The following is a 12,485-nucleotide window of genomic DNA, read 5'->3' on the forward strand; positions in this document are numbered from 1 at the left end:
CTGCAAGGCGCCCAGCGCAGGCTGCTCCGAGGTGACTTCAATGCTCCTTCTAATTTCAGCGCCGCGTCACAAAGCTGGTGCGTTTTTCTTCTCTCTCATTTCAGATAATAACCTATTTAATAGGAAGCGTCTCTGAGACAGCGGTTAACCCCAGCAATAAGAGTCGCGCTAACGGCGAGCAGCCTCTCTGGTACGCAAGGCTACGAGCACTATGAGGCATTAGAGAACAGAGATGGTTTGCAGCCAAAGCGATGTCTCCAGGGTTAATTGTCTCTAACTACAGAGGAACTTGCATGGTCCAAAAGGAATTGCTTCCTTGGGGTTCACAAGCAGACGTGGCCTTAGCTCCTCCGCCAGTGCCCTTGTCCCCGACACCGACACAGCGCCCTTCCCTTCCCCGCTGATAAAGCCCCTGGACTCTCGCTAAAGAGACCCTTAGGAGCCTTGAGTAGTGCACAAGTGCTATAAAAATATTATACTTTTGTATCCTAGGGAGAAGAAGGGTCATGCGGTGTGAGACCCCAGGGCAGAGTCTCCTGTAGCGGCCGCAGACACCGCGGAAGCCGAGGGCCCGGCCGGGCTCCCGCGCGGGTCCGCCGGCTGCACCCGGGGGTCCCCGCGCCGCACCGGCACCGGCTGCGGTGCCTCCCGGCATGATTTCTCCTGCCACAAGCACTCTCGTTCAATATTAACCAGCCCACAACACTCCCTCCGGCTCCTTATCACCGCAAGGAAGCGGTGCTTGGCTTTCGTCCGCCATACGCCGTCTCGGCCTCTGCGTTGCAGTTTCCCAGTTAGGCCAGGGCAGAAGCTCGGCGGCGGTGGGCCTGCCCCAAGCTCTCCTGGGCGGAGGGGCCGTGGCCAGGCTGCCTCGGAGTAAAAGACAAGAACGAACTTTGCTGTACAGAAAAATCACATGCGTGAATTCACGGTTAAAACTCACCAAACTCTAGCTGGCCGCAGTCACAGGTGTTGTCATAGCGTGTAAAAATGGGCCCAGTACAGGAACAGGATGAAACGTCTTCAAGCAATCAGGGAGATGACGACTGAGCTGATGATGTTTAAAAGTCGCGCGGCACGCCTGACAAATGAAAACGTCCCTCCGTTTTTAAAACACACAGATAGAGCGAGGCCCACGAACTATTAACTGCCTCGAGGAGAGGCGATATTACTGCCATCTGGATGACAAGAACTGGACTGAACAGGGCCAAGTGGAGAGCAGTCCTGCATGGACACAGAGGACCAGGCAGAAGACCACCACCTGGAGACTGGTGCCCTAACTACATCTCAGGCACTTCAACAGCTGCATTGCGAAACATCTAAATTGCAGACACATGGGTTCCCCTTCCCTCCACACGCCATGGAAAAATTCCTATTGTAACACATGACAGTCTTCTAAGGGAGATAACAAAAAAACAAGCCAGCCTTGTTAAAAAACAAGCTTTGATTCACCGATTGCCCCATCTTTACGAATTCCTTCTGCTGCTCCTCAGGTCCCACAAATGAGAACTTGCATTGTTATTTTGGGCTCTTTCTTACAAACCTTGCTCTCAAACGAACCTCTTGAAATGATTAAATGAGAAAGCACCGTCTGTAACACCTCCTTGAAGAGCTTCAGCGGTGAGGGAATGACCGACGCTGGCTGCTGATTTCTGCCTTCCTTCTCACTGGGCTCAAAACCGAGCAATGCATCATGTCTGGATGCTTTTGGGACCTCTGCAGAGCAAAGCAACATGTTGCTCCTTTAACCCAGTAATACTGCTGAATGCTCCTGAAGCATCAGCAACTGAAATCCATCTTCCTTTCACCTACCCTATAATTTCCCAGCAAGAACGGAAAATTATAAGCCACAGCAAGAGTTACATTATAAACCAATTACAAAAAGCACAGAGGTGACGGTTCTGTGTGTGCTTTTAGTGTACTCCCCATGCTATCAAACACTAAGTCCTTCAAGGACAGTCTATCCTTTGCATGTTTCAGACACATTTTATACTACCGAATAACATGTCTTCCTGTTTTCAGCCCTCCCAGCTGGTAGCTCAGACTCACTTAATGAAGCAGCCAGTACTCTCCAGAAAGCTATCCGAAGGTGAAGTGGCATTGCCACGTTTGCAATGACCTCAATTTCTGCCACACCACTACAAAATCATGAGTCAAGCCAGGAAAAAAAAAGTGTGAGGTGGCCTTAAAGACATCAGTTCTAAAGATGCTACATACAATCTTTTCATTTGCTGACTGTTTTCTCACCCATCACGGACCCAGTCACAACCTACGCAAAGGGGCCTAAATTTACTTTAGAAAGAAGAAATTCAACCATAATCCCCTTATCTCCAAAACCATGCTGAGGATGACACATGTTAAAAACACACCATTGGCACCATACATTTTAGAGCCAGAATCTCTCCTCAGCCAGACCCTGCATTCAGAGCGGCATCGCTGCCCACGGGAGGAGCCTGGCTCATCCGTTTGTGTCTCCAGGAGCACTAGCTCCCGGGTTTCTGTTTTACTCATGGAGTACATCATGTACATGAACTAAAGGGCGGCCACTCGAGCGAGTGATGTAAGCTGTTTGGCTTGGGGTTCATTCAATGTCATTGACGTCCTATCAGTCGGTGCTGGACCCCAGCCATCCCAGCGTGTCTGGACATATTCCCATCTGACAAACCCAGCAGGTATGGCTGGAGGCTTCTCACTCAACCTCACAGGGAGAATTTTTTATAGCAACTAAATCATTTGGCTGGTTTTGAAACACACTTATCTTTTACCTTGCTAATTTCTTGTGGTGCAGAAACAGCTGCGTGGCTGAATGAACGAGTCCTCATCTATCAGCCTGGAAGGTATTAGCTGGACGGAGGACTGAGACGCTGAGTTCCCCTCTGCTGGTCTTGTCCCTTCCATGGTGGTTGGTAGATTGTTTCCTATTTGTATCAGGTTATGCCACATAAAGTTGTAGCATTCCTGGGGGAAAAGGTCTCCCAGCAGATTAAATCACTGTCTTATAAATCAGGTGTGGAAATTTGCCCCATTTCCATCCCAAATTTTCCATAGTTCAATTTCTCGGATTATGCTTAATTGCCCTGTTTCTCCCTGATCTTCCACCTCCGGGTGTTTATATCAATCAGATGCATTTGTACATGCATAAAAAAGAACCCAACATTAAAAAAAAGTTTGTATTTACAAGTTGAGTCTTGTACTCGTGGCATTACACTCTAATTAGGTCAGTCATGTTCCCCTGGTAGAGCATGAATGATAGTGCTGGAAAACAGAGACAATTCACAGAGACCCAAAAATAACTCATCCTGCTCTGTTTTGTAAGCAAGATGAGTTTTCTTTGCCCCGCGCTGAGGACGTTTGCAATTGAGGCCATTCAGGCGCACTTACGGCAGCTGCACAAACTGCGGCTTGGTCCCATAGGCAATGCCAGCCTGTGCCTCCATTTCCTTCTAGCAGAAGACGGCTATTAATCCGTTCCAATTTGACAGGGTTGTGGAGAGGTCATCCCGTGTTTGTAAGGCGTTTTATTACTCTTGGCACAAGGCCCCAGCCATATTACGTATGCCTCTTTTCACGATTGCCTTCCATTCTTATCTGCATATTCTGTTTGCATAGGCCACAAAGTGCAAATGTTTGCATGATATCATGTTATCAAGGATGAGGGTGAAAAACAGCAGGCCCACTCCCTCAGCTGGGATATGCACTTCTGCTAGGGTACATACAAGAGGCTAGCGATCAGGAGCGATGAAAAAACATGTCTTTGTGTTGCACACGCTGGGAAAGTACCTTTTAAAGATATCACGGGCGTTGCATGGGTTGCTTCACCCTCTGACACATCTTTTGCTGTCACACACTCATAATGTTCAGATTTATTATTTCTTCACAGAGAGGAGCAGGTTCACTGATTGTACAGGTGACTATTGGTTTCAGCCACCGCAGGCCAGCTCCGAAACTGGCCTTTTTAAAGCTTTGCAGAACGTCTTCGCGCATGCCAGATTCAGCTGACCTAGTATTATCCAAGTTAGTTAATGAAAGGTGCCAAGGAAAGGATCCCTTTCCCTGGGGCGCGGTGGAAGTGAGCAAAAATGAACAAACCCGTGTGTTCAGATAAAGTTCCTTTTGATTTTGTGGGAAATGAAGGTTCGAAATGAAAACAGTCGGTGAGGCAAGAGGAGGAGAAAAAAATATATAAAAAGCAAGAGGCAGGCTTAAAAAATGAAAATAAAAGGAGCGAGAAGAAAAACAAACAACCCTGGAGCAAAAACACAGGGGGAAGAGGAGGAAACAAATGAGACAAATAGCAGGAAAAGGGTCAGTAGTGAAAGCCCCGATTACTTGATTCACTCAAGCCCTTGCTTGTGCTGCTCAGGGCAGGGCGGGAAGCCAATCTGCTTTCTGCGGTATTGTTTAGGCTACAAATGCCATGGCAGATTTCCCATCGACTCTAGTGTTTATGGCCGTGCGCTACTCTTAACCGCAAAAACATGCGCGGAGGAAAGGCGGCCGGCGAAGAGCAAGGGCTGGGAGCAGGAGGATGATACACTTTGGAGCTGAATGACCTCAAAAAAGCACTTCTGCGTTTTTCTGGCAATTTTGTAGAACAGCATATCGTTCACAAACTTCTTCAGCGTGAGGATTTTTCATCTTCAAAATGCATACATTGATACCTCTGGGTTATTACAAGCTACCAGCCGCAGAGGGCTGCCTGTATTTATACAACACTGCATTATTTATAATATCCCTTCCAGGATCAGGAAAATAAGAGTTCTTTCCTTTGCAGCTTTTCTTTTCTTTTTTTTTTTTCCCTCCTCTCCCACTTGGAAAACATTGATTTTTCACCCTCATTTCTCCCAGCAGAGCTGTAGCCAATCTGACTCCATTTTGTTTACTTCTCTAGGCCAGATCCTCGGCTGGGGCAAGGAACGATAATCTCTCTGGAATAAACAGAGCTGCACGGACCTACCGGAGGTGGGATCTGGCCTCCGCCTCCCCAGCACCAGCGCAGTTGCGGGAACTCATTAACAGCGGCCACAGCGCTGCAGGGTATTTGCGAAGGGACAAAAGCACACCAAACGGTGGCCCTGTGGGTTACCTTGTCCTGAATGGGTTTTAGCTCTTCTGCATTAAAGATCGGGAGGGAGTTTATCACCAGCAAATAACAAAAATATAAGGCTAATCAAATTTGGAGTGTAAACTCTTTGAGAGTGTCATTTCAGCTGCAAAGCAGCAGGGGATTATAAGATTTTACAGTCCAGAACTAACAGCTTGGAGTTTCAGCCCGTTAACGTTTTCACTGTCCTGAGCTTTTTGAGTGTAAGCACACTGGCAAGGCACCGAGAAATCTCTCTAGGCCAAAAATAACAGAAGAGGCTCGAAAATATGCCCCCGCCCCCCCCAAATAAAGGTACCAAGGCCACACACGTTCAAAAAGGGTTCTTTTAATTTGAAGCAAGTTTGCAAAAGAAGAAGTAACTTTCTCATATAAAACAGTGGAGTGGTGAAGGTGAGGCTAACAAGAGGTGTGGAACAAAAAAACCAGGTCAAATCCCCAAGGAGACACTGAAGTAAAAGCAACGACCCGATCACCATAATACATCGAAGGGTAACTCTGAAACATAGCTGTGTAAGGTGGTCCTACCCCTAAACTGACAGCAGATACCAAAGAGTGGAAAAATGACTGGCTACAGACTCATCATACCTGGTCTGTGGGGTTTTTTTGCACCTTTCTGTGACCTGAGAGCTGCCAGCGCTGCCCTCACGGTTAACGTTATCAGACCGGCAGGACCGGTGCAGTGGCCGCATCGCTCTGGTGGAAAGGTATCATTTCCAGGCTTGGTTCTGGAGAAGCAGACATACCTGGGAAAATAATTCGCTATAAAGCTCTGTAACTCCGCTACAGTCTCTATATCCAAGGATTTAAACCCCAAGAAAGTTCACCGCCATCAAATAGAATCCAACCGAAGTAACGCATTTCCTGCCAAACCAAATCTCCTGCCGAATCTCGAGGCTCCAAGGCCATGTAAAACGTGCATGTGTCAGCCCCGGGACATGTGAGGGCTATCAGTGCTGGGGGTGGCAAACTTTACAACTTCACAAAGTGCAAGCCAAATTTAGTTGTCTGGGAGGGTTGGCGGGGTAGAGATGTGGGTGAGAAGAAGAGGAATACAGAAAGATGAAGAATTTCTGGGGACTTGTCCAATGAAGCCATTTAAAGCTCACGCCCAGCCCAACATTTTCAGTCTTGGGCTTAATGATGCTCCTAACTTAAGGGTGGCCTTCTGCAAGGAGGAGGTTTCAATGGACACTGTGCAACCACATCACCACGCATGTTTCTTCTGTGAACAGAAATGGCAATATACCTCTCCCCACGTGACCTCTAGTAACACCATGGTGTTGCATGGACTCCATACATTGTGGCAAAAACCTATAAAAATGACCTAGAAAATGTGACCAAACACGGACGAATTCAAGTTTGAATGAGGCTGTTTACAATGCAAAGGGCCTGTCTAGCAACTGTCCTGTGATGGCTTTTCCTCTCCAGATCCAACCTGTCATAGCTGGTACCCTTTTGGCTATTTTTGATAAAGGAGTTCTCTAAAGATAGGAGGTTTGGGGATTGTGTTCTCTCTACAGGTTTCAAGTTTCTGGGAACGCTGATTTCTAATGGCCCGTCCAAAGGTTTTTGTTCTTGCTTTTTTCTTTTTAAAGTTTCCTGGCAAATTCCTTTACTGAAAGGGATTTTCTGAAGCAAATCTCAGTCTGAAAACTGCAAGGAGAGAAGACATCAGTGCTATCTATGCATAAACAGCTATTTCTCCTCTCTTTTTGGAGAGCGAATAGGATAATCTTTGGATGACCCAACGGATTTCTGGAGGAAAGAAATGACAAGGATAATAAATGTATCCCCACATCAGGATAGACTCAGATGCTTATTCTAAAAAAATCGCTACAGCAGCTTCTGGCTGAGACCTGGGTGTAAACAGATAAAATTAGATCATGGCCCATCTGCAAAGCGTCACTGGCTTTAAGACGCAAAAGGAGGAGGAAAAAAGTCCTGTTGGATAATGGACCAGTTTCCTTTTTCAAATGCTTTTTTCCCTTCTCTCCCACAATGCTAAGAGTTTCCAAAAGCAGGATTGCTGACCACAGTGTGATTCCTTTAGTAAATGTTGCTGAAACCCTCTGCTCTGTTCTGCTGAGGCTTCTCCCTGCCCTCCCCGAGAAAGCATTTCCACCTGGTAACTCCCAGGGTGGGGGAAAAAGAGGCTGTCACTGATGCAAATAAAACAGTGCCCTCTCCTGTCCCTTCTCACTACTGCTGCTCGCACCCAAACAGCCAAGGTCCATGTGTGAAACAGACTTTTGGGGGGAACATAATGCTCCATTGAGAACGGGCTGGAACAGCACAAGGGGCCTTGGATGGCTTATTTACTCGTGTGCGCTTTTGCACCAGAGCAGGATTTATTACAGAGACAACCTGAGGTTCGGTACTCACTGGGAGTGCTGGTAGCATGCCTGACAGTGGTGGCGGATGTCCTCTCAGCCCTGGGAGGGGTGTGAAGACGTGGGCACTCTTTTCTGGTAGGAAACTGGATAGTTCCATGGCTATTGCATGAAAAATGAGCTCCTATTAAACCGCTCCCTGAAATGTCTCTCTCGGTCATTTCATGAGGCTGTTTTGGTTTCTTAATGAGAGCCATCAAGAGACCGGAGAAACAAGGGAAAGTAAATAAATAAATACAAATTAAATATCCTAGGAAGGAGTTTTAAATATAAGCCTTCATTTTTCAAGACTGCTCTGAACAATAAGATGAAACAAAAGTGAGTTTCATGGGTGAAGTTATTTTAACAGGACAGCTAATGTTTAAAAGTCATATTTCAAGACTGTGACTCTCAAAGACTACAGCAATGAAAGAGAGCTTTCTTGCTAACTGATGGGTGTTTCCTTCCAGATAGAACAATTTACCTGATACCTGAGGTAAATAAAACATACCTATTAATCATATTTTACGAATACAGCATGCTAACAACAAGGTACAGGCATCATGCATGTAGCTACACGAAGCAGTGGGCAGGAGAATACACCTCCTACTCTTATCTCAGGGGTGAGCAGGGTAGGGCACATCCACGCCCTGTGAATGCTTAAAAAAAAATAAACCCGCATGTAAGAAAAGCCAACCCCTAAACAAAACAAAACCCCACAGGGACAGTAGCGTGCACTGGCATGGAACAGAAATTCCTTTGTTCAGATCAACAGGTCCTAAAAGAATCACACCTGACGTTTTAGTTTGGAGGCAGTCAGAAGAAAAGGGCCGTACAGCCAACTCGGCAGGCCCTCAGCACGCTGGAACATTTTAGCTGCAGATGGCTCTGAGGAAGAATGGGTAATCTCTTCTCCTTGCTTAGTACAGATCTTGCTGTTCCTCATGTTCTTCTTCAGCGGAACAGCGCCGTGAAGTCCAATTCCTTTATTCTACGTGGCTTCCTTGCTTTTTGGCTCAATGCGGTATCACAATAACCCCAGGGACTAGCTGCACCTAACATCAATCCAGATCTGGCAATACCTGCAGGAGATGTGGAGCTATGCTTACCTTCGGAGCAAGCTCTTCAGTAGCTTGATCTGTTTTCTTCTAACCTCTATAGCTAACTTCCGCAGTGGTCCTTGGAAATCTTTTCCCGTAACACTACCTCTCACAGCTGTTGGATGAGCACCACTAAAACGCCAACAGCAACTGCACTGCTATGTCACATGTATAGAAAACAGGGTGTCTAAAATATGTAATCTGATGCAGGAAATAACAAGGGAGAAAGAAAACAAATCAGAAAGTCACACAGATAATTTTGTCTAAGAAACAAAAAACTCAAATGATAGACTGAGAACAAATTTTTGCCCGTTGAGTAATTAAAGCAAAGTCCATATGGCTTAAGAGAACAGTCAAAGTGCACAGAAGGCAGCGCTTTTTGTTTGTTTGTTTTGCGTTCCTCTTCACAGTAATCTCATGTCATCCTCTTTGGAGCCTCTTCTCCTTCCCACACAGATCCTATCCAGGTGCAGAAAAGGGGATGGCTCACAGGGTTTTGGCTCAAGCCTACGTCTTTGCAAGTCATTTGCCATCTAATGAGCTGTGGATCATTATCTCAAATTCAAAAGCCCTTGAATACACACACACACTGGAATTTTTGGTTTTGAACTTTTTCTTTCCGGAGCCTTTGGAGAGGAACCTCAATCCAGAATCAGTATGCACCAAGAGCAGCAGTGCTCAGAGGCAGTGCCAAAGAATAAAAGCAGTTCTGAGTTCGTTTGCCTTGTCACAGAGGCACTGAAAGGTGATAGCAGTGCTGAGCTTGCCCTCGGATCTCACCTGCTCAGGTGAGGTGCTAACCAGCCCTGATGGGCAGCAGCAGTAATCAATGCCAGGTTGGTTTCAACGACCTGCCTTGAAGACCACCAGCAGGCAGTGCCACCACTGTCCCACATCCCTCCAGAGAGGGTAAGGACAATTTCCAATAGTAACAATGCCCACATGTGCCCTGACGGGACATTAGCAAGCGGCAGGATGCCTATTATCCTGCCTCTTCTATACCCATCTGGGAGGAAATGCTGGATGCTGGAGTGACAAGGGCATGCCTACTTCCAAATCCCCCTTTCAAACACTTGCAGTAAAAAGTCCAGCAATCCAGGACTGTTCCTAGGTCCAAGGGCTGGACTGGGATTCTTTAAGCACATGACAGCTTCCTTGTGAGCAAAATAATTTGCTGCTAAACACAACGGACTCAGTAAAAGGATAAACTGGTTGCAGTTCTGCAGGGGAATAAGAAGGAAACAAAAAGGGAGCTGTACAAAAGCATGGAAAACAAACTAAAAATCCCCTCTCTTTCTTTAAAAAGCTGTAGCTGGAAGTGCATAAAGCAGCCTGTAAACGTGTACAAGATAATTCATGACCCTAATGCTTAAAAAAACCTGGTTAGCTTTATTTGGAGACACTTTGTTGCTTCCCTCAGACACAAAGCTGCAGAATCAATAAAAGGCACCTGTGGACACCAAAATTCACCCAATCTGTGTGACGTGTCTTTGCACTAAAAAAACAAACAAACAAACAAACAAACCCAGCTACCATACACTTTTTGACAGATCAGTAAGCAGTGCTGCAGAATCTGGGCACAAAATGAGGCTCAACTTCTATTGATAGGGCAGGATAATTTTGATGATCAAAAAATTCACCAATTAATGGACTCTCTAGCCTGTCACTGCAATCTTAATTGAAAGTTTCCCCTGGCCTGCTGGGTTATGTCCTTTGACTTTTAAAAAAATGTACAATTCAAATGGCATATGCAGTCCACAGGGGAGAATTAGGGCCACAGCAAATATAAACTGACCTTGCATCTTAATTCTTCTCACTTGCTTCACCCACTGCTGTCTAGGGCTCTCTTTTGAGCCATCTCCCCTCCTAAAGGTCCTGGAGTTGGAATATTTCAAGAATGCAGCAGGCCCCATTTGAACAAGAACGAAAAGCAGGTCAGCAATTCAGTACGAAAACACCAGTAGTGAGCCTAGAGCAGACAGTGACACATCTGAGCCTAAGTTAATCAGCCGGTGCTCCTAACGTGGGGTACAGCAATGAGAAGAGGAGAGAGGAGGTGCCTGCTTTTCATGTAGATATTTGTCCTTTCTCTATATTTTCCTACTTGACCCTGATGATGGAGAAAATCAAAAAAAAAAAAAAAGGAAAGAAAAAGGAACCTGGGAGGTCTCATGTATTTTCTCTTCAGATCACATCACAAAGTCACTCATTGCATCTAGGGAATTCACCTCCTTGTTTGGGAACGGGGGATAAGAGGGGGGGGGAGAAAAAGAAAAAGGGAAGAGAAGGATATGGGAGCTGCTTCCTGAAGCCGTGTTACAAAAAAGCAGTTAAAAAACCCCTACTATTCACAAGTGGTTAAAATTGTCACTTTTCAGAACTTTTTTTTTTTTTTTAAAGAAAGGTTCAGCTAGTTCAGCTCCATATTTTTAGAGTTGATTGTCTTCAGAAAAAAAATAGCCTCATTCGTGTTCCCATCCATTCTACCCTGATAGAGAAGATACCCACAGAGTTCACCGCACTGGTCGCACACACACAGTCACTGTGACGGGTCACTCGGAGCTCCGCCGGAGGTTCGGCTGTGCTGGTTCGTCCCCGCCGGTGTCAGACGAAGGAGGAGAACCCTGTCACTGGAGTCCGGGAGCCGGGCGCGGGCTGTCCCGTTGGGGTGTACACCCCTCCTGAGCTCTGTGTCGTGATGACAGTCTGGAAATAGGGTTCTGCCTCGCTCGCCGCGCACTCCTCATATCTGTAGGATGATGGGTGCTTCACCCCTTTCTGCTGGCGCTTCCAAGAATTGTAGTATGTGGGGTCACTCATGTAATGGTTCACGAAGGAGTGCTTTGGCAGCTCATCTTCGTAATCTGAGTCAGTGGCCTGGAGCAGCAGAGGAAAAAGACCAGCCATTAGCATCTGTGATTTAGCCTGCTCCACTCTAAAAGAAATTATAGACAAGTTTAACATCACCAGTTGACAAAAGCTGTAATTTTAGAGTAGGATGGTCTGCAGTCCAATTGCAACACACGCTGGACTACAGAAAACTGCTGTGCTCTGATTTAGCATGGCTTTGCTAGGAAAGTCCCCTGATGAACTCTGGCAATAAGAGATACAGAGAAATCTGTGCTAATTCACTGCAGAGCACCGCTGTAGGATTTAAAAGTTCCTGTTTTGACAGAAGATGCAGGGGAGTGTAGAGACGTCATAGGGAAATTAGCAGCTTTCAATCACACCACCAACAAGCTTGCAATTACAATTTCAGACAGGTGAAATGTTGATAAATGTTTATCAAAGAAAAATTTTGAGAAACTTCCTTCTTCCAATGCAAGGAAAGCAAAAGTGTCTTCCATGCAAATGTGCGGAAGTTACCCAGACCTTCTGTTGTTTACGATGGTCAGATCAGGGCACCTGCATAGTGCTCAGTGAGTCTGGCTTGTGAGCCCCATTAAAAATTGAAAATTAGTTACATCACTGAAAGGGAATTAAGCAAAATTACTGTTTATTTCAGCCGAAGAACTATTTTGAATATCTCATCTGATTACTTGAGGTATAACAGTACACACAACTAGCAGCAACAGAAGAAAACAGAATGCAAAATCTGAAAGAGAAGGATTGCCGAAATGGAGGAGCTGCTTTCCTGGGACGGCTCAGGCACTGGCCTGTATTCAGAAAGGATCTTACCCCTTGAAACATTTATGTGCACTGGCTGGGTAGCTAAAAGGCTTGTATTACTAGATGGAGTTGAGGAGCTCTACTGAGATGTAATCAGATATGCTTTTTGCATCTGCCCCCCCTCAAGTACTGCTGCTGTGCTACAGCTGGAGGAATCACAGAAGGCTTGTAGATCTCTTCTGAATACAGAGACCGTAGCAAAGCCTTGGCCATGGCATCCAAATGCACATTTTCTTCCTC

General features: G+C 46.0%; 1 protein-coding gene across 5 annotated transcripts in view; it reads right to left on the reverse strand.

The window, feature by feature from the left end:
• Window positions 1-5,416: 5,416 nt before the first annotated feature.
• SDK1 (sidekick cell adhesion molecule 1) overlaps window positions 5,417-12,485 on the reverse strand; it is a 430,635-nt gene continuing 423,566 nt past the window's right edge. For all 5 annotated transcript variants that reach the window (XM_068908486.1, XM_068908485.1, XM_068908487.1 and 2 more), the window contains one exon: window positions 5,417-11,453. In XM_068908486.1, coding sequence (XP_068764587.1) covers window positions 11,181-11,453 — 273 coding nt within the window. In that variant the 3' untranslated portion in view covers window positions 5,417-11,180. The remainder of the gene's footprint in view (window positions 11,454-12,485) is intronic.

The sequence above is a fragment of the Struthio camelus genome, chromosome 15, assembly GCF_040807025.1.
Source record: "Struthio camelus isolate bStrCam1 chromosome 15, bStrCam1.hap1, whole genome shotgun sequence".
In the NCBI taxonomy this organism is placed as follows: Eukaryota; Metazoa; Chordata; class Aves; order Struthioniformes; family Struthionidae; genus Struthio; species Struthio camelus.